We start from the raw sequence: 21,240 nt of genomic DNA, 5'->3' as shown, positions 1-21,240 counted from the left end.
ATATATGAGGATATATTTATGTATGTGTACAGGAAATGGAAGTTCTAAACGTCTCACAGTGTTAGTATTCTGATTATATTCGTATATATAGGTATAATTGTATATGTGAATATATCTTATATGTGTATACATATATCTTATAGTTATATAGAAATGGTCCTTCATACCATTTGTAATTATTAGTCTTCGTTAAGATTGATATATATGGGGTATATTTTGTTTATGTGTATAGAAAATGAAGTTCTAAATGTCTCATATTCTTAGTATTTCCGATTATATTCGTATGTATAGTTCTTATATGTGTATATATCTTATAGTTGTATACAAGATATAAATGCATGTAATGTAGAAAGGGTCCTCCAAAACTGAAGTTTTAAACGTCTCATGGATGATGATGAAGCGAAAAAAGTTCTTAGATTTCGAATTTGGGAGATTTTTGGACGAGATTTGGAGATATTTTGGGGAGGTTATGATTTCAATTTTGGGGAATTTAGGGTTTTGTTTTAAATGTTTTGATGTTTTAATTTTTTGGAAAGTATCATTAACCTAAAATTATGGGATCTAAATTGTAACCTTCCAATTAATCAATTTTGCATATTAAAATGAATTTAAAATTAATTTGTAAATACCAAGAGGCTATTTAAGTAATTTATATGATGGGTACCCTCTTAAATAGGGTTGATACATGACAAATGTGTAAATAATTATATACATTCCATCCTTTTATGTAATTAGAAACTTTAAATAGTCCATCAATGTACTAATCCCTTTTTAAAGGTATAAAAAATCACTAAGAAAGCTATATTAAAAGCAGTTTATATTAATAATTTAAACAAGTACTTGTATAAAAAGTAACTTTTTTCTTTAAAAAAAAACATCGGAAACACACGCTAAATCTTCATTACCAATAGAAACAATTTCATCTAATCAAAGTCTTCCTAGATCTTCATTTTCACAATATGCTAATTATGTAATGAAAATTTCATACCACTCTCTACGACTTCTAGCAATTTTTTCTAGTATCTACATTTCATTTATTTCTTTTAACGTATTCTCCCGTGCAAGTTGCTCCTTATCTTCTTTGATAAGATATATACATATGGGAGTCTAGGTCTGGTGAAATTTTACGTTGACTATCTTGTCCTTTCACTCGGGTAAAATGTTCTTTATCTTCTTACCAGTAGCATACTCAAGGAGTATTGATAAAATATCCAATATCCACAATTGGATGTTTGTAGAGTGCTCGGTAGATTAGATCCCATGTTCTTCCACTGAGATGTCAACTTTTTTTTTAATATTTTACTATTTATCATTTCTTTCTGTGAATTGAGAAAAAAATTGAAAATTTTAAAATATTGGAAACTTTTTTGTTTTTGAAAAAAAATAGGAGAAAGAAGGTGCATGTTTGACCTAAAAACAATGACCAAGTATTTGTTATTAAAGTTTATCATTAAATGTATAAACTTGTATATTAGGTAGAAAATTAATTATCTTGGTTGGAGAATAAAAACTACCTTAGGTTAGATTTTAAAAATAAATTACCAGACAAAGAAATTTATTGTTATTAAATGGGTCTATAATTAAATATATTATATATGTTGTTCATTTTATTTATTTATATATATTATTTTTGGTAAAATTTTAAAATTATTTCTAAACAATGAGAAACAAAATTAAATTTTTTCTAAATAGAAAATTTAAACAAAATTGTTTAAGAGATGAAAATTTTTAGTTGAAAAGAAAGATCAAAATAAGTTGTAATTGATAAGATTTTGCCCACTACAACCTCCTTCCAAACCATATTTATAGCAAAACCACTTCCTAAATTTTTATTTTTATTTCCAACAGAAACTTGTGTGTTGGATGATTTTGAGTATCCATATTTGTAGTGTAGGTGAGAAAAATGAGTTAATCCATCACCATCACTTTTCAACCATTCCCACTTGCAAGCTTTTGAATTAATTTGAGTGGAATTGAAAGTATTTAAAAAAACCTTATTATTAAAAATGTCTCTTTTGAGTATTTTCAAGTAAAACTACTTTTAAAGGCTTAGAATTACTACTTATCTAAAATATTTGTGTTGACATATTATTTAAAATTGCTTTCTACGAAAGTGAAAAAATATCTTGATTTTTTTCGAGATACAAAAGGATAGATCAACAAGATAAAATAAGGGCATAGGTGTAAAGAATTCTATAGAAGGGTATTGGGGATAATTTGAAATTTTACAGACTAGTTTGTCCTTAATTTATCTAATTGATATATTTTTTGCACCAAACGTTGTCATGTCATTGTCAAATCTATCATTAGTAAGTCCAATGAGCATCCCGTGTTGATATTTCAACAATTTTATTAATAACAAGAACTTATTCCAAAAAAAAAAGTTTAAGTTGTAATTTGAAACTTGGTTATATTAGAAGTTTAGTCTGAATCTTCATAATTATACTTAATAGTCTCTAAATTTTAAAAAATGTACAATAATTCTTAACTTTTTTACTTATATCAAATAAGTCACGCATTTATTAGATACAAAATAACAAATTCATGGATCTTCTTAGACACTTTTAAAATTGAAAACGGCCATACTGATTGTGATTACTCTGAAGTTCTAACAAAACAGGACCCAGTCCATTTCATTTTTCATACAGCTTTGATTGAATGAATCCCCCCGGCCCCGGTAGTTGAATCAAACACCCGCTACAGCCTAACATCTAATCCACACAAAATCAAGGAGGCAGATCAAATTTTCAGTCCAAAATTTCCAATTCCTTCCACCATTTGAATCTGTGAGAACCCACTTTTTCCCCTTTCCATTTCCATTTCTTCCATTGAAGCAACCCATTTCTTCTCTCCTTTGAAGCCACTCTCTTCCCTTTTTGCCTTTCATCTTAAAAGAGAAAGTCCTTTTCTCTGAAACCTTCCCAGAAAGTGATTTCTGATTTCCCCTTCGTTCATATACAGATTAAAGAGCGAGAGAAGGGAAAAAAGTTAGTTTCTGTGGGAATAAGAGCAATGGGTAGTCGAGATCTGGAGAGAGGAGGAGAGGAGCAAAAACCAGTAACCCACCTGGGAATTACTCGAGCCCGTATTCCAAGACAGCTCAGAGAAGCAATGGACTTCTTGGTTGGTTCCTATGTTCGTGGTGGCTAATGTTGCTATGTTCATTGTCGTTATGTACGTTAATAATTGTCCCAAGCACAATCTGGGTTCTTCTGAGGAGTGTGTTGCCAAGTTTCTTGGAAGGTTTCGTTTGAGCCCCTTAGAGTTAACCCTCTGTTTGGCCCCTCTTCTTCTACGTGAGTTTCTGCTCTCCACTTGTTTCTAAATTGTTCAATTTTCTGTGGTTTTTTCTTTTCTATGGACTCTGTGTTATTTGGCTTGAATTCTTCATTGAGGATGTTTCATATTGACTTTTGGTCTTCTTTCATCAATTGGGATTTTGGGGTACTGAGATTTCATTCACTTTTTTTTTATGGAAATCTTCTGAATCACTGTGTTAGTTTTCTTTAAGTTTCTTGTTTGTTAATTATTGTTTGGGTTTCAGATAATTGTGTGTCAAATGTCTCTCCATTAATGGTCAAAATTTCTATGATGGCTTTGGAGAACTGGATCAGGGGTTATCGAACGACGTCGCTTTATCTGTAAATTGTTCTTTTTAGAGACATTTTCCTTGGGGAAAGTTCTAATCTGTTCTCTACTTTTGTGCTTTGGAGAAGCTTCTCCAAGGATCCCTTGAATAGTACAAAATTTCCTAGGTTTCACTTTTCATCTCTAAAACTAATTATCTTATTAGATAACTGTTAGCATAATTTTGGGAAAATCAACGGAGATTCGAGAAATAGCCCTCTCGAAAGGCTCTTTATAATATTGTAATTTCCCTTTGATATTGAAATTGTGTTTTCCTTTGTGGGTCTGTTTCTAAGATTTTTATTAGTTAGGTGTTATTCTTCTAAGTTGGTGCTCCTCTCCAGGTGGACTTTCTTTTGTGAGGCTGATTTTTTATATGCCGTTGTTATGTATCTTTCATTCTCTCAATAAAACTCGGTTTATCATTAAAATAATTAATAATTTTAGAAGAATGACTTGTGAACAATTGAAAGGATGAATCCCATGTTTCAACGTTTGTTAACTTGTAGCTCCTTTTTAAACTTTTGTGTGCCCTGACTCTTCCCTGCTGGCACAGCTTTTGCCTCACTTTGGAAAGTTAAAATTCAAAGGAGATCAAGGTTTTTGTGTGGCAGGTCTTACTTGAAAAAATTAACACCCTGGACCATATTCAGAGGCACTCTTTGGTTTGTTTGGGGCCGCATTGGTGCGTTCTCTGCAAGCAAGAATCAGATGATCTTGATCACATCTTATGGCATGCTGCACTTTTTCTCAGAACATTTGGAGTTGCTTCTTTAGGACTTTTGAGGTCTCTTGGGCTCGTAATAGAGATTGTGGAGCTATGGTGGAGGAAATGCTTTTAGCTCCTCCTTTTCGTGAGAAAGGAACGTTTTTGTGGCAGACTTGTTTCTTTGCGATATTATGGGGGATTTGGTTGAAATGAACAATAGGATATTTAGGAGGGTGTGAAAGAGATGGAGAATCGGTTTGGGACCTAATTAGATTGAATGTATCTATGCGGGGCTCTGTTTCGAAGTTCTTTCGAAGTTGTTTTGTAATTGTTAGTTAGGTTTGATTCTTTTGGATTGGAAGCCTTTCTTTAGTTAGGGTTCCCCCTCTTGGCTGGTGTTTTTGTGTGTCTTTGTTTATGTTTCTATTCTTATCTTAATGAAAAGTTCGATTTCTTATTTAAAAAAAATGACGATCTTCGACTTGATTTGTGTGCATTTAAAGTTTCTATTTGCTTATTGCATTAATTCAGCCTTTTCTTTTCCTTTTGTGAAAATAACACATTTTAAAACCATAAAAGCATCATATCAATATGAATGGTCTAATTTATTTCAGGAAGAATGCAAAGAATAATGTGAAAATACTTTTTAGATACTGAGTTTTTATTTTAACTTCATCTCTTGCAGACTACAGAAACTGGGAGCCCTGGAATGGGATAAAATAGTTCATGGACATCAATCATGGAGACTCATAACTGGTATTTGGCTCCATGCTGGAGTCATTCATTTACTTGCAAATATGTTGAGCTTGGTATTTATCGGGATCCGCCTCGAACAACAATTCGGATTTGGTACGTCACGTGTCTTACTCATACCATGGTCTATATTTTAGTTAATTTTCAGATCCATTCCATTTTGACCCCTGCACTTTCTAAAATGTCTATTTTAATTGTTGAACTTTTATAAAATAATAATTTGGTCTCTGAACTTCTATAATGTCTATTTTAGACCTTGAACTTTCAAAACATAACCATTTTGGTCATTGTTATATTATTTTGCCCCCTAAAATTCACTTACCCAAATACTTGCTTTGAACCTATCTTGTTAGGATGCGTGCTCGTTAACACATTAGTATACATACTCGAAGTTGGGGGACTAAAATGGTTACTTTTATATGACTAAAATAGATACTTCAAAAGTTCAGAAAATAGAACAAACTTGGAAGTTCATGGGTCGAAAAATTAGACATTTCAAAAGTTCAGAGATCAATGGAATAATCTTGAAGTTCGGGAATCAAAATAAGATTCAAAACTTGACTTCATTTCTCTTGAACTCTTGAAGTTGGGCTCTTAGAAATTTCCATGCACATTGATTTGTTCTCGGTATAATCGAGCAGTTCGGATCGGAATACTCTACTGGTTATCGGGATTTGGTGGAAGCATACTATCTTCTCTTTTCATCCAAAACAACATCTCTGTTGGTGCATCTGGTGCTTTGTTTGGGCTTCTTGGAGCAATGCTATCAGAACTTTTGACAAACTGGACTATATATACAGATAAGGTGAGTTGAAGAACAAACGATGTGTGTTGGTGACTGCCTTATTTGAACTTAAAATTTGATGACATTACAGTTATCAACAGCTGATTCATTGTTCTTTCAGGCTGCAGCTCTCATTACACTCATTGTCATCATTGTCAAACTTGGCGGTCGGGATTCTTCCTCACGTCGACAAACTATGCACACATTGGTGGCTTTTTGACAGGCTTCCTCCTCGGCTTTGTTTTGCTTCTCCGTCCCCAGTTCGGGTGGATGGAACGACGACATCTCCCAGCTAACTCACGAGCTGTACCAAGCACAAGGTTTACCAATACATTTATGCTTGGTGGCCCTCGCTCTTCTAATTGTCGGGTAAGTGTGTCACTTTTTCAAACTCGGTTTTCGGAAGATCGAATCTGTAGGAAGAGGATATCCATCTATCTAGAATCAAGAATCATACATCTAAGATATGGATGGAACTCTGAAGATGACAATAATTCAGCATGTACAAAATTTTACTGATTGATGAATAATGTATGTTATGTTGTTCTGTTTTGTTGCTCTTCTTGACAATTAATGTTGACGAGAGACGAAAAGAAAACTCAGTTACGGTCTTGTTTCGTTGTTGCAGATTCACAGTCGGGTTGGTGATGCTATTTCGAGGTGAGGACGGAAACAACCATTGCAGCTGGTGTCATTACCTAAGTTGTGTGCCAACATCAAAATGGGAATGTGGGAACTGATTACAACACAATTGTATAATATTGTACACTTTTCTGACCCTTGTTTTCCATATTTGTTTTGATTTCTCTTCTTAAATTGTCTATGGGTGCCTTTGTTCATGATGCCATATATTTTCTCTCGTTTTTCTTACTTGAAAGAACACTGTATGTAGAAAAAAGAGTGAGATCATTTCTGTTTGTGAACTCTCTATTGTTTATATAGAGGATCACTTCATTCTTTCATGCATTCTATTTGTATTTTTACTTGGATTTCTAATTATATCACTTCAGACTATAGGAGTTCACGGGTGGGGACGAGGAGGCCTCCTCCGCTCTCATTTTAATTTCTATCCCGTAAAATTTTTCACTATATATCACGGAGATTGGAGCGGAGTTTCGAGAATTATTCTTTCACTCATTATTATTAACATTTGCTCAATTAAATTAAATTTTAAAAGAAATTTCTAATTAAAGGCTTAATTCTCAATGATGAATCTTCCAAAGCAAAAATGGTTAAACCACCCTATAATATTTCATTTTAGTCCAATTATTCATACATATAAATATAATGGGGTAGGGCACGACTAGGAACGTATTTCACGTCTTAGTCTCTATTTAGGTAACGAGAACAAAATGTCCTCCATCCTCGTCCCACGAAGAGCCTAAATGAAGATATATCTCTCGGATTTAAGGTATGTGACTATTACGAGGTTTGAACTCATTTTCTTTTAATTAACTTTGATCTCTTTGAACCAATGAACCACCCTATGGTGATTATGTTATTCATCTCCTCAATCAAAAACTTTAAAAACGTAATTGCAAATAACAAATGAACAATGCCTCAGAATACGATCACGATGTTGATCCTTATAAGCAAGATCTATCAAACAAAGAATCTAACTTTTATTCTAATATACTGTTGTGATATGAAATTAGTAAAAAGTAATACTTGACAAAATGAATTTTAACCCCCATTATCAAATAGGTAAAATCAAGTTTTTTTTTTTTTTTTAATACAACATGTGGAGTGAGGATTTGAACTCGTGACCTTTTGGTCCGAGATAGATACCTTAATCATTTGAATTAGGCTCGATTTGGCATCAAACTTAAAATTTTAATTAAACCAAATTCAATTTTAAACTTAAATAAATAGTAAATTTGATACCTTTTTTAATTGAGTTTTCAATCTCGCAAAGGTTTGTGCCGAGTCATGGATGTCCTGGTCGACAAGACTATTTTTTGGGCATTAGTTTTTTTCTTCATAATTATTTTCATTAGACATTTATAAGATTACATTTAGGCGTATTTTTTTTCAAGTTATTAACCCTAACTCCAACCTAGGGGTGAACATTAGTGTAGACGAAACTGACTCTACCGATTGAACTGACGTCGGTCGCTCGATTTTGACGATATAGGATTGGTCGATCGGTTTTTAATTATAGGGGATGGTTGGTCGGTTGGCAGAAAAAATCCCATAAACTGCGACATTTATGTTTAAAAGAAAATTATATTTTATATAATAATAACAATAATAATAATAATAATAATAAAAAAAAAGTCGTTGAACTATTTTTAATAAATCATATGTGTCTTGACTCGATATTTAGGTTTGCTAAATATTTATCCCTTATTTTCAAAAAGGCTCTAATTTTATTATTATTTTATTAACTTTACAAAGGAGTTATGAGTTTGAGTTTGGACTTTCACATCCTTTTTAACCTTAAAAAGAGATTTATCTTTACGGAAGGGGCCTGGTTAGGAATTTTTTAATACAATAAGGGTAAAGTTGAAAATTTTAAAAGATTTAAGGACAAATTTGAATCATAAATATTAGTCTTTTTAAATAACAAAATTGAGTGATTTGGTTGGGTTATTAAAAAGGGGAAGAGAACAAAAATTAGGGTTAGCATTTGGGTGAGCAGCCGAATTTCTATCCCTCTGTTTCCCTCTCGGCTCTCCCACTCGATATTAGCTTCCCTTCTCTCCATCTCTCTCTCTCCCTCATCTCCCAGTTTCAAGTTCCAGCCACTTCCGTCGCACCGCCATCGCCGCCGTCGCCCGTCGCTCAAAACCCCGACCAAGTTCCTTTCGGCGCTCCTTCTCTCGGTCACACAAATGAGACCTCCTCGAGGTAAAACAGATTGCATCTTCGTGTTTTTTCTTTCTTTTACTTGACTATGACTTTGTCTTTGTGGGTTTGCCGCTCCACTTAACTTTCGGCGCAATGCTACCTCTGCTTGTTTCCAGTTTACTCTGTTTTTTAGCGTTGCATAGCTTTCGTGTTCTTTCTTTATTTTACTTAGATTATCTTATTTGGAGCGTCTGTTTTGTATTGTCTGGGTTGTTAACCAGTCGGTTGAATATTAGTATCTGAGTGATTTATTGTTCTTAGTATCTGTAGAAGTGATTTGGTTTCAAGCTGGATTTTGCACCTTCCATCTCCCTACACAGTTCACGCAATGATTAAAATAAATTGTCGGTTTTGGCGAAACCAGCGATTATATATTATTTAATCAGATGGGATTTCGGCCTAAAAACTGACTCGACCGATGAACACCCCAAAATTATATATTTTAGAGCTGTTGTGGATGTAATATTAGATTATTATTACTTGTAATTCTTACTGTATAGATGTATTTCTTTATTTGTCAACTTTTACCATCAAATATAATTTTCTTATTCAAGTAATATGTTTGATTTAGACAATATTCGAATAGAATCAAAATGCACCCTAGTAAATATAAAGAGTTGCTTGAACATACGAGTTAAGGAATTAGAAAAATTAAGAGTGGAGTGAATAAGGAAGAAGGCAATTGAACCCACTTAATTTATTAGAATTAAAAAAACATTTTTAAATCCTTAAAATGTTTTAGTTATTTTATGCTCTCTGATTTTTAAAATTTGAGACGTGTGTATATATATACAAAGTAAGCATTTAATAGTTTTTCATTGTTTAAGAAACTGTGTGGGTTTGCCGCCGCACTTATACCACATGCTAATCTAAACCACCTATAATTAGATCAAACATGTTCTTATTATATCGCTAATCGGTTGTTTCATTGTTGGTTCCAACTCTTCAGTTTACTCTGTTTTTTAGCGTTGCATAGCTTTCGTGTTCTTTATTTATTTTACTTAAATTATCTCATTCGGAGCGTCTGTTTTGTATTGTTTGGGTTGTCAAAAGTTGAATGACTTGGATATGTGCAGGCCGCGGTGGTGGTGGTGGATTTAGGGGCAGGGGTGATGGAGGAAGGGGCGGTAGAGGCAGAGGTGGTGGAGGTAGAGGTGGTGGTGGAGGCAGAGGTATGCAGAGCCGTGGTGGTGGTCGAGGAGGTGGAAGAGGTCGCGGTGGAGGAAGAGGCGGTGGAATGAAAGGTGGAAGCAAAGTTGTGATTGAACCCCACAGACATGAAGGTATTTTCATAGCCAAGGGCAAAGAAGATGCTCTTGTCACTAAGAATATGGTCTCTGGTGAATCTGTCTACAATGAGAAGAGGATATCCGTACAGGTAATCTCACCTTGAAATAATGCTTGCGCCTGGATGTTTGTTATCTCTCATAGTGAATTTTTGAAATTTAGTGACACCATTCTATACGAAATATTGACTATGTGAGTGCTTGATTATTACTCATGAGAAATTCTAGTTGGAATTAATATCTCCAAATAGTTTTGTGTGGTTCTGGCACAATAGTTAGGGAGTGTATATGAAAGTACTTGGCTTTATGCGGGTGCTGTGTTTGTAAGCTTATAAGCTAAATGTTTTATATATACTGTCCTTCCAGAATGAAGATGGAACTAAAGTTGAATACAGAGTTTGGAACCCATTCAGGTCAAAGTTGGCGGCTGCAGTTCTTGGTGGCGTTGATGACATATGGATTGTTAGTGCTTTTCACCTAAAATTTTGATTTTATCTACTTCAATTTTTCAGTTTGTTATTTTCTTTGCTTCTTTATTTTTAATTTGCTAACATGTGTATTGTAGAAACCTGGTGCTCGAGTGTTGTATCTTGGCGCTGCTTCAGGAACAACAGTATCTCATGTATCAGATCTTGTGGGGCCTGTAAGTAGTTATTTATAGAGTATATGTAGTAGTCTTTCATTGAAGTAAAAAATGCTTAACCACTGTCGTTCTGATTTGCAGACTGGTATAGTGTATGCTGTGGAATTCTCTCATAGAAGTGGTAGAGATTTGGTGAACATGGCAAAGAAGCGCACAAATGTTATACCCATCATTGAAGATGCTAGACACCCTGCCAAGTATCGAATGTTGGTTGGCATGGTGGATGTGGTCTTTTCAGATGTTGCTCAGCCAGATCAGGTTCACACTTTGTTTTTTACTAGTCTTATTATTATTGTATGTTAACGTCATCACCTTTGTTGAGATTGATGGCACACTTCTTCGACTTGTGTGATTAATAGAATCCTACCATTGATTTTTGTATCTTATTGATTAATCTTTTTAAGTGGTGCAGTACATTTCAAACTATAGTTTTCATTTGTACAGTCTTGTTGGATTTAATGCCTACTTATCTCTCCATGTTTCTAGCTTAAAGCCTTTTTTATCCTCAAATTATTTAGCATATGATGAATTGCTCGGATTCCCCTTCAAGACTTCTTGAATGATGCAAGTTTCGAGTTTCTGATGCTTCACAAAGACTTACTTTGTCTTAGTTTTTTCATAATTGCTATCTAGCAGACTGTTTATTTTCATACTTTTTCTCCTTGAACCATATAGCATATGACGAATTTCTCGAATTTTCCTTCTTGTATGATGCAAGTCCTGACTTTCAGATCCTTCAAAAAGACTTGATTTTTACTGTTTCTTTTCATACATTTTCTCCTTGAACTATTTGGCATATGATGAATTTCTCAGATTCCATTCAAGACTTCTTGAATGGTGTAAGTCCTGAGTTTCAGATGCTTCAAAAAGACTTGCTTTTGAATTGTCGTCATTGTTTCTTAATAAATGCTTATCAATTCTGGTGATACTATCCGGATTCTTCTTTTCAAAATTTTCCTGGGTCTGTTTTCCTTTCTCCCATGTTAACATCCTATTCCATCTCAAGTAGATTGTATAAAATCAATCCAAGCCTTATTATTTTTGTCTAGGTACCCCTTACCCTGTGCTTAAAGTTCATAAGTTGCATTTCTTCATTTTTTATATTCATGAAATACTCTATGTAAACAATTGCTTTTTTTAGAACTTTGGATCAAACCATCTTGTTCTCTCAAAGCATTAGTACTAATCAACTGATTCTATATTTTTTATTCCAATACGTGAAATAATTCCACTATCACCTTTACATTCCATATTTACACTGCCCACATTTTCCATCACACCTCTTTTTGTGTATAGTAGAAGATTTTCATCTTTTATTAGCACTGGAAATTAGAAGTCTTTTTCTGTTTAGCTGTATTTTTTTTGAGTTGGATGATTATTCTAATTGCCAACCATTTCTGGATCATTCAATATGTGGGGTCTTTGTGTAAAAATCTCTCTAATTGTTCTCCTATTAAAAGAACCCTTAATTTGAAATTCAGCATATGCTTTATTCATTGTGACCAATGATCTGTTCTGGAATCTGGATCTTATAATACAGAAAGTTAAATTTTGGAGGTTTAGAATTTTTCTGTAGTCGATTATAGAGCTCAACTTCAAGCAAGAAGATGAAATTATAAAAGAAAGCATCGGCTATCTTATTTAGTTCTGGGTTATGTGCGGGATAATGAGATTGTGTCAGAAATTTAATAATCTGAAGGTCTCTCACCAATTTCAATTAAGATAATTTTATCACTTATTAATTTGATTTGATGTCGTGCAGGTAAATTCTCACGTTTTTCATTTTAGGCTCTTCCTATTTGCTAAGCATGTGATGAATTACTCGGATTCCCCTTCAAGACTTCTTGAATGATGCATAACCCGAGTTTCTGATGCGTCAAGAATATCACATTTTGATAAAACCTTTCATTTGCTACCAATTTTGCTGGCTTGGCTTATTTTTTGAAATCATGAACTTCTCGGTCTTTCATCTTCTAAAGTTGACCACTTTTGACTTGTTCAATGCAGGCTAGAATTTTGGCACTTAATGCATCATATTTTCTCAAGGCGGGTGGCCATTTTGTTATATCAATCAAAGTGAGTTCAAGATTTGCATTTTGTTAAAGACAATAGACAGTATAATCCATGAATATAAGATAATATGGTATTGAACCTTTTTCAGGCCAACTGCATCGACTCGACCGTTCCAGCAGAGGCAGTGTTTGCAAGTGAGGTGAATAAGCTAAAGGCAGATCAATTCAAACCCACTGAGCAAGTAACTCTTGAACCATTTGAGCGAGATCATGCTTGTGTTGTTGGTATCTATCGGGCGCCGAAGAAACAGAAGCCCGCTGCATAGACTATCCAATGAACTAGGATCTTGATTATGTGAACAGTTTATTGATTGCTACTGCTAGCTTGTAGGCGGGATCATTTTAAAGGGGAGACTATGTTTTTGATATCTTTGGTGATTAATGGAGGACATAAATATGTTGTTTTTTTTTTCACTACTTTGTTTTGTCTCTTTTGAAGTATAAGAATTGATAAATGGTAGAGAGATATATGTTTAGTTTTCTTTCTTATTTGACAGAAGAAATGAATGTGCACTTGCTATGTCTTTTTATAAACCTTATTACAAATCAAACTGTAATTCAGTGAACCAACTTTTATATGCAAAGTTGGAACTGGTTTCTGATTTCAATTGTTTTTTAGAAAGTAACCAAGCATAGAAATTTCTTTCTTTAGGAATAAATAGAAAATTCGGTTAAAGAAAATATGTATTGAAGATTTGTCGTTTAGATTTTTTGATGTAGAACTAACTGTTTGATAAAAAGCAGCACTGGAGATGTTTTGAAATAAGAAATACTGAAAATAGTACAAATGAATTATCATAAAAATATATACGAGGAACTCAATTTTATTTTCAAGTTTTCTCACTTTCACAATTTTTTTTCTTTTTTTTTTTAATTTTTGAGTTCCACTAATTTGGGAGTTGAAGTACACTGATAATAAACATATAAAATTGATCAAATTGTTCACTGATTTAATGAGTGAATATTAAATATATAATTGTTTTATAAAAAATGTTTATATATTTTTGGAGATATAAAACTCCAGAGACCAAAGGAGAAGATTATATCTTAAAAAAGGGAAACGAAAATGGGTCGAACACCTTGTTTCAGAAAAGGGAAAAAGAACAAAAAAATAATAATTGTCAGAAGTGGGATTTGAACCCACGCCCTCTCATGAAGACCAGAACTTGAGTCTGGCGCCTTAGACCACTCGGCCATCCTGACATCTGTTATAAAGTTACTTAATGTTTATACAAATTACATATTTCTTTGGAAACGTTTATCTTTTTAATTAATAAATCGTAAAAAAATATTGCAATTTTTACCTGCTATAGATTTTTTATTTGAAAAAAATATTATCGTTGTGTCAAATGAATTATTATCATTATTTTTTTTTACGGAGATGTGTCAAATAAATTATAAAACATATATTTGATATGAAATTGATAAAATTTAGAAAAAAAAAAAGATAATAAAGTGGATTTTTTAGTTAGAAATTTGAGATTTGTAAGTTTTGACTGAATGATTTAATGGTCGATTTCGTGCATTAATAAATCTTAATTTTGTGCAAAAACTTCATTTTCATTATATTTAATTAAACTGGCAAATCCTCACTCTTGATGGCCGGTCGAATGCTATCTAATTAAAATTACAATACGTCTTAGAAGTTAGTTTAAAAGCAAATTTATTATTAAAATAAAAATCTATTAATAACGTTTAAAAAAAAAAAGTTCCACCACGCACTATCTAAAGTAATATCTATTTTTACCTATTTTTTTTATTTAAGAAAAAAATATAAGCTAAAATAATCATATTTTGCAAAATTTTAGAAAAAATAAATATACTAAATTATTTTAATTGATAAAAGTATATACGACCAAAACAATTAATAATGCCAAGAGAATACATACAACAGAGACCTATTTTAATAAGTTTGTATAAGTAAAAATTAAACACAAGTTTGCTGTTTTGGCCGAAAAAAAAAATGAAAAAAAATGAAAATATTACTATTTTCTTTTTGAACAAGCAAAAATTTTATTTTTACCGAAACTTGAAAAATCCAAACAGCTCTTTCAAGAGAGTAAAAAAGAAAGACCAAATACAAAAATAAAATAAAATATGCTCTTTTATATAAATACGTCAACTAATAAAAGAAATTAAAGATAAATTACAAGTTTAGTTAATATTTTTTAGATTTTGTTTCTAATAGGCCGCACAATTTTTAATTTTATGTCTAGTGAATAATATATTTAATATTTTTTCACTGGAAGGGATATTAATGCTAATATTTGCATGTCTCATATGTGCAAAAACAAAATTCTGACTTATATTAATTTTAGTAATAGAAAAGTGTGCAACAAAGGTTTTATTTTTGTAGTATTGGTAAGGTTTTAACAGTAATTTTGAAAAAAGAGATTTAAGTATAATTGATTTTTTAAAAATCACCGGGGTCTTTTTTAATAATGGTTTTTTTAAAATTTATTTTTAAAATAATGCTAGTTTAAATAAAATTAAATAAAAAAGGTGTTGTTTTCAAACTTATTCAAAAAATAATGTTTTTGAAATTATTCTGCCACAAGAGACGACCAACCCATTGTCAGCACTTGATCATCTCTTGGACGAGGCGATTATTTGACGTCAAGTATGATTATTTTTTTTAAAATCAAAAGATGGACGACTACCCAAATGTTGATTTGTAGAAAAAACAATTATTATATATGAAATATTATTCAGTAGTTCTAAATACAATACAGGTGTTTGTAGTGCCGTGAATGAGATGACAACCCCTCATCCTTGCTTTCATGACTTTGAGATTGAAGATCAATCACTACTAGAAAAATAAGTTTTAGAGACACGTGAAAAATGTCGTTGAAAACCCAATTTTGTCGCTAAAAGTTTCAACGACGAGACCTTGTTCGTCGCTAAGGACGTCACAGATAATACGACGTTTAAAGTTTCAGCGACATCGTCATCTGTTGCTAAAACTAATTTTCAGCGACATCCTTTCTTGTAACTGAAAAGTGTTTTCAGCGACTTATATTTTTTTTGTCGCTGAAAGACATTTCAGCAACAGATTAGGATGTCGCTGAATGACATTTTCAACGATATCCTCTTTTGTCGCTGAAAATGTCTTTTAGCGACATATTGTTCTGTCGTTGAAAATATGTTTCAGCGACATATTGGTTTGTCGCTGAAAATACATTTCAGCGACATCTTCATCTGACACTGAAAACCAATTACAAATAGGCATCTTTTCTTTCCAATTCCCCCTTCAATTTTGTTCAATTTCTGTGCTTTAAAACGACACATATATAAAACGTCGCTGAAAAGTATTTTTTAATATTAAAAAATACGTAAGGTAGATTCTCCAAATGTGTAACATCCTATTATAACAAAAAAGTACTTTCTAGCTACAAATAAAAATTTGTCTTATAGGTGATTCTTACATATAACAAAAGAAAACATGTTGTTTGGTGCACAAAGTTCTTCTTCTGAATGATCCAGTACCGCCGCTTTTGATGATATAGTTGTTTGGGGGTAAAAATACCTTGGACACGTGGAGGATGCTTACTGGTGTCCAAGGATTAGAGAATCCCAGGTCCACCTCGAACCTGCCGAGGAGCTCGGGGTCACCCATTGGAAAAAGGCTAAGTTCTCATGCCAAAGTTCGACCTGACTCGGGTTCGATCTGCTCGGAACCCGACAGGTCCGACATGAGAAAAGAACATGTAACCGCCGGTCGTGAGTACTGTCGGGTCCGCCACCTATAAATAGAGGGTCTCATTTCACGCTCAGGTATCGAATCTCACCTCGAACTAAATACAGAGTCTGACCTATACTGACTTGAGCGTTGGAGTGTTTACCCTCTTGTGCAGGTCCACTCTTGTGTTCAGGTCAAGCCGGGGACAGGGTTCGAGCTTGGTTCGTGAAGTATCGTTGTGCAGACCTTTGCATAAACATTTGGCGCCGTCTGTGGGAAAGGACGATCTAAGTCATCCCGATCTAAAAGCGCGAAGAAAAATGGTTCAGCCAGCAAATTCAACCAACACGGTGGACCGAAGAGCTCTGGTTGCCAATGATGGCCACCAGAGGGAGGTCGGGGCAGAGGTGGCAGAGGGACAGGTTCATGAAGGCCTGGGGCCGAGTCTCTCCGCAGGTCGGCACACATCACCACGCCCGTTCTGCCACCAGCACATCCAAAACCATCCAAGGCCAATCACGGCCGAGGTGGGGCTTCAAAGAGAACCACTCGAGGACCAGCCCTAGCTCCTACAAGGGAGAATTTTGATGTACTCCAGAAAGAAATGGAGGCAATGCGTACCCAGATGTGCACTATGGAAGAGATGTACAACGAGATGGTGCAAGCCGCAGGCGCTGGGTCTCGATCTGAGGACCAAACGGCATGCGACGAGGTACGCGAGCACAGAAGTCATCACCTCGGTCCAGTCGAGGAAGAGCGCCCTGGAAGAGATGAGGACGAAGAGTATACTCATCAGAGAGGCGATCTCCGCGAACACCTTAACAGAAAGAGAAGCTCGTCCCTCCGAAAGGGACGATCTCCGTCTTGCTCGCACATGAACTCAAACCAGCAGGCCGAGTCCTCCTATAACCCTATAACTTCTGAGGGAGTGATCACAAGGGAGGAGTTCGACCAGCTAAACAACAAGTTTGATGCTCAGGTTGAAGCCTTGAAGGCTAAATGTGAGAAAAAAGAGAGTCCGTTTGATGATGGCGACTTGGGAGAATCGCCATTGACCTCGGACATCCTGGAGGCTCCGATCCCTCCAAAATTCAAAACTCCCACCATGAAGCCTTATGACGGGTCTAAGGACCCAAAAGACTATGTTGAGGTCTTCGAAGGCCTCATGGATTTTCAGGCGGCAACAGATGCAATCAAGTGCCGTGTTTTCCAGATCGCGCTCACCGGCAGCGCGCGCCTGTGGTATCGAAGACTGTCAGCCAGGTCGATCTCGACCTACTCCCAGCTGAGGAAAGAGTTCATCAGTCAATTCTCTTCCCGACACTATGACAGAAAGACAGCGACTCACCTCCCCACTATCAGGTAGAAAGAAGGAGAGATGCTGAGAGAATATGTCACAAGGTTCCAGGAGGAGCAGTTGAAGGTCGCACACTGCTCCAATGACTCAGCCATGTGCTACTTTCTCACTGGCCTGGCTGATGAGACCCTCACTGTGAAGCTCGGAGAGAAGGCTCCAGCAACCTTCGCCGAAGTTTTGTAAAAGGCGAAGAAAGTCATTGATGGACAAGAGCTTCTCTGAACCAAGACTGGCCGACCTGAGAAACAGATCGACCAGAAGAAGCTAAACCAAGAGAAGAGGAAGGTTGATTCCAAGTCAAAGGACAAGGGATCGTCCTCTTCAGGGAGCCGAACTGAGTATCGTAGGTCGGAGATCGGTCCCAATCGAAGCCGACCTTATGAGCGTTATACTCCAACCACCATCCCTATCTCTGAGATACTTACAAACATCGAGGAAAGTGGGATGGAAAAACTCCTCAAGTGACCTGAGAAGCTCCAAGGAGACTCAGAGAAGCGCAATAAGGATAAGTATTGTCGTTTTCATCGCGATCACAGCCATAATACATCAAATTGCTGGGAATTGAAGCGCCAAATTGAATACCTCATTCAGGATGGCTACTTCAAAAAATTTGTTGGAAAACCAAGGTCTAACTCGGTGGAGAAGAAAGAAGAGAGGAAGCGTTCAAGGACGCCACCTCGTCGAGATGACCGACCTGCGGTCATCAACACTATTTTCGGGGGCCCTAGTGGGGGCCAGTCTGGAAATAAGAGGAAAGAGCTAGCTCGCAAGGCCAGGCGCGAGGTATGCATCATCTGGGAGCAGAAACCAACTTGCTCCATTAGCTTCGGCGATGCCGATCTAGAGGGGATCCACTTGCCCCATAATGATGCACTTGTGATCGCCCCCCTTATCGATCATGTCCTGGTCAAAAGAGTGTTGGTAGATGGAGGCGCGTCTGCCAACATCTCGTCCCTTCCGACATATCTGGCCTTGGGATGGACCAGGTCTCAGCTGAAGAAGAGTCCAACACCCTTGGTTGGATTCTCTGGAGAATCGGTCTCTCTAGAAGGGTATATCGACTTGCCGGTTACAATTGGGCAAAATGATACGCAAGTAACCCAGATGGCCGAGTTCGTTGTGATCGACGGAAGGTCGGCCTACAACGCCATCTTCGGAAGACCCATTATCCATTCGTTCCGGGCAGTTCCCTCAACACTTCATCAAGTTTTGAAGTACTCAACTCCTAATGGAGTGGGCACGGTTCGAGGAGAACAAAGAACTTCAAGGGAGTGCTACGCCTCCGTGCTCAAAGGGTCATCAGTATGCGCCCTGGATGAACAAACTAGCTGGGACGAGTTGCCAAAGCCCAAGACCGACTTACCAAAACCAGGTAAAAGAAAATTCTCAGCACCAACAGAGGAGCTCGAGCTTGTTCCTTTGCTTAGTCCTGAAAGACAAGTAAGCATAGAAACCAAGCTGGGGGCAACTGCTAGGCAGGAGCTGATCAACTTCCTCAGGTCCAACTCGGATGTCTTTGCATGGTCTCACAAGGACATGCCGGGCATCGACCCAAAGATCATGGTACATCGCCTCAACATAGACCCGTCATTCCGACCTATAAAGCAAAAAAGAAAGACCTGTAAATAAGGAGAAGAGTGATGTAATTGTTGAGGAAGTTAACAAACTATTAAAAGCTGAATATATAAGAGAAATTATGTATCCCGAGTGGCTCTCTAATGTTGTATTGGCTAAAAAATCCAACGGGAAGTGGAGAATGTGTGTAGATTTTACAAACTTAAACAAGGCATGCCCAAAAGATTGCTTCCCACTGTCAAGGATCGACCAGCTCGTGGACGCAACGGCTGGGCACGAGCTGCTCACCTTCATGGATGCCTACACTGGATACAAGCAGATCAAAATGCATGTCCCAGATCAAGATCATACCGCATTCATAACAGACCAAAGTTTGTACTGCTACAAGGTTATGCCCTTCGGCCTAAAAAATGCGGGGGCGACCTACCAAAGAATGGTGAACAAAATGTTCGCCAAGCAGATCGGTCGGAATATGAAAGTGTATGTGGACGACATGCTTGTCAAGAGCAAGCAGTCAAAGTCGTATCTTTCCAATCTGGCCGAAGCCTTTGGAGTTCTGCAGAAGTATCAAATGAAGCTCAACGTCGACCTACTAGAAGAAAAAAGGGAAATGGCTCAGCTACGCTTAGCAAAGTATCAGAACAGAATAGCCAGACATTACAACACCCGAGTTCGACCTCGAAGCTTTCAAGTTGGATATTTGGTCTTAAGAAGGATTCAGGGTCATGTGGGCACCCTTGACCCAAGTTGGGAGGGACCGTTCGAGCTTAAAGGCATAGTCTGACTTGGAACGTACATGCTGGCCGATCTGGAAGGAAATGTGCTCGCGCATCCATGGAACGCGGAGCACCTAAAGCGCTATTACCCTTGAAATGTCAAAATGGTCCTAGAATGGACTTGTAAAAATTTTCAAGGGGAAAAACTGAATTGTTAATAAGCAGAGTTATTTAATTTCGTGACTCCGAGTTCGATCAGAAATTAAATGGGGGCCACGGACTCCTATAAGACTTACAATTTATAAGTGTAAAAATTGATTAAATTCAATCCTCAAAACCCACGGGCTGAGGTGCGATGTCAAAATCAATTGCGAATCAAAATTCAATCCTTTGAACGATCAAGTTAAATGTGCGATGTGAAAAATTCAAAATTGTTTAAAATTATCTTTTGAACTTCCGAGTTCGAGGAAAAATATAAAAGATCAGAGAGAAACTCTTAAATTCAAACCTTAAATGAAAGGTGCGATGTGAAAAGAGTGCATCCCACACTCAATCCTTTAAACACACGAGTTAGAGGTGCGAGGTGAAATTATTCATGTACCAGTTCAAAGTTGCAAAAGCAAGTTCAAAAGCTTAAGGAAAAAGCAATGAAAGAACAAGACAGAGTTTGAGGCACAAAAGTGAAGGAATAAAGATTTCATTGATTAAAGGAAAGAGCCAAGGCTTGTATACCTTGCAGCTCTGTCCAAAGACTTACCAAAAAAAAAAAAGAGACAACATAAAAACAAAATATGCAGGTTTCAGCTACTTCCGAGGTGGGAGGACAGCTCGCATTGAGAACCCAGAAGGTTGGCCTCCTTGAACTCGCCCTGCTGCGAAGGGACCTCCTCTTGGGTGGTGCCGACCTCGACTAGCTCTTGACTAGGAGCGTCTTCTTCCTCGAGATCAAAGTAGTCAGAGTCTAGATCTCTGACGTACTTGTCTACCAGGGATGCAGGGCCTGGAGTGCCGTTGGGCCCAGAAGAGATCGACGAGGTCGATGTGAAGGTGGGGCATGTCAGTAGCAATGCCTTTCATCAGAAATTTGAAGCCTGCATCGCTGAAATCCTTAACAAACCCATCGAAGTCCGGGTGTTGCCTGAAGGTTGCTTCTAGAAGAGCTCCGTTGGCGAGGCGTTCCTTCTCCACC

At 36.2% G+C, this 21,240-nt stretch overlaps 1 protein-coding gene, 4 non-coding genes and 1 pseudogene across 6 annotated transcripts; 5 read left to right on the top strand and 1 right to left on the bottom strand.

Moving 5' to 3' along the window:
• The first annotated feature begins 3,012 nt into the window (after positions 1-3,012).
• On the top strand, positions 3,013-6,835 carry LOC148207802 (RHOMBOID-like protein 2; annotated as a pseudogene). Its single transcript, XR_015787642.1, has 5 exons — positions 3,013-3,296; positions 5,022-5,185; positions 5,731-5,894; positions 5,995-6,242; positions 6,502-6,835. The product of XR_015787642.1 is annotated as an RHOMBOID-like protein 2 (transcript).
• A 1,647-nt stretch (positions 6,836-8,482) lies between these two features.
• Positions 8,483-13,213, top strand: LOC111020409 (rRNA 2'-O-methyltransferase fibrillarin 1). The gene is made up of 7 exons (XM_088118278.1): positions 8,483-8,723; positions 9,800-10,101; positions 10,376-10,471; positions 10,575-10,652; positions 10,734-10,910; positions 12,660-12,728; positions 12,814-13,213. Exons 1-7 carry the CDS (start codon positions 8,708-8,710, stop codon positions 12,988-12,990), a joined length of 915 nt encoding a protein of 304 aa, XP_087974404.1. The 5' UTR covers positions 8,483-8,707; the 3' UTR covers positions 12,991-13,213.
• On the top strand, positions 11,168-11,239 carry LOC148207801 (small nucleolar RNA snoR60). Its single transcript, XR_015787644.1, has one exon. It is a non-coding gene; the product is annotated as a small nucleolar RNA snoR60 (small nucleolar RNA).
• On the top strand, positions 11,444-11,514 carry LOC148207800 (small nucleolar RNA snoR60). Its single transcript, XR_015787646.1, has one exon. It is a non-coding gene; the product is annotated as a small nucleolar RNA snoR60 (small nucleolar RNA).
• LOC148207799 (small nucleolar RNA snoR60) lies at positions 12,457-12,528 on the top strand. Its single transcript, XR_015787645.1, has one exon. It is a non-coding gene; the product is annotated as a small nucleolar RNA snoR60 (small nucleolar RNA).
• Positions 13,214-13,843: 630 nt separating the features above from the next.
• TRNAL-CAA (transfer RNA leucine (anticodon CAA)) lies at positions 13,844-13,927 on the bottom strand. The gene has a single exon. It is a non-coding gene; the product is annotated as a tRNA-Leu (tRNA).
• Between the last annotated feature and the right edge of the window lie 7,313 nt (positions 13,928-21,240).

The sequence above is a fragment of the Momordica charantia genome, unplaced genomic scaffold (genome assembly GCF_013281855.1).
Source record: "Momordica charantia cultivar OHB3-1 unplaced genomic scaffold, Mcharantia_2.0 BLBB01000072.1, whole genome shotgun sequence".
Classification (NCBI taxonomy): Eukaryota; Viridiplantae; Streptophyta; class Magnoliopsida; order Cucurbitales; family Cucurbitaceae; genus Momordica; species Momordica charantia.
The sequence above is the reverse complement of the archived record's forward strand: the minus strand, read 5'-3'. Positions and strand labels throughout refer to the sequence as shown.

Coding starts and splice junctions, on each gene's coding strand:
- LOC111020409 (XM_088118278.1), top strand. Junction 10,472..10,574: donor GCGTTGATGACATATGGATT/GTTAGTGCTTTT, acceptor TGTGTATTGTAG/AAACCTGGTGCTCGAGTGTT. Junction 12,729..12,813: donor ATTTTGTTATATCAATCAAA/GTGAGTTCAAGA, acceptor AACCTTTTTCAG/GCCAACTGCATCGACTCGAC.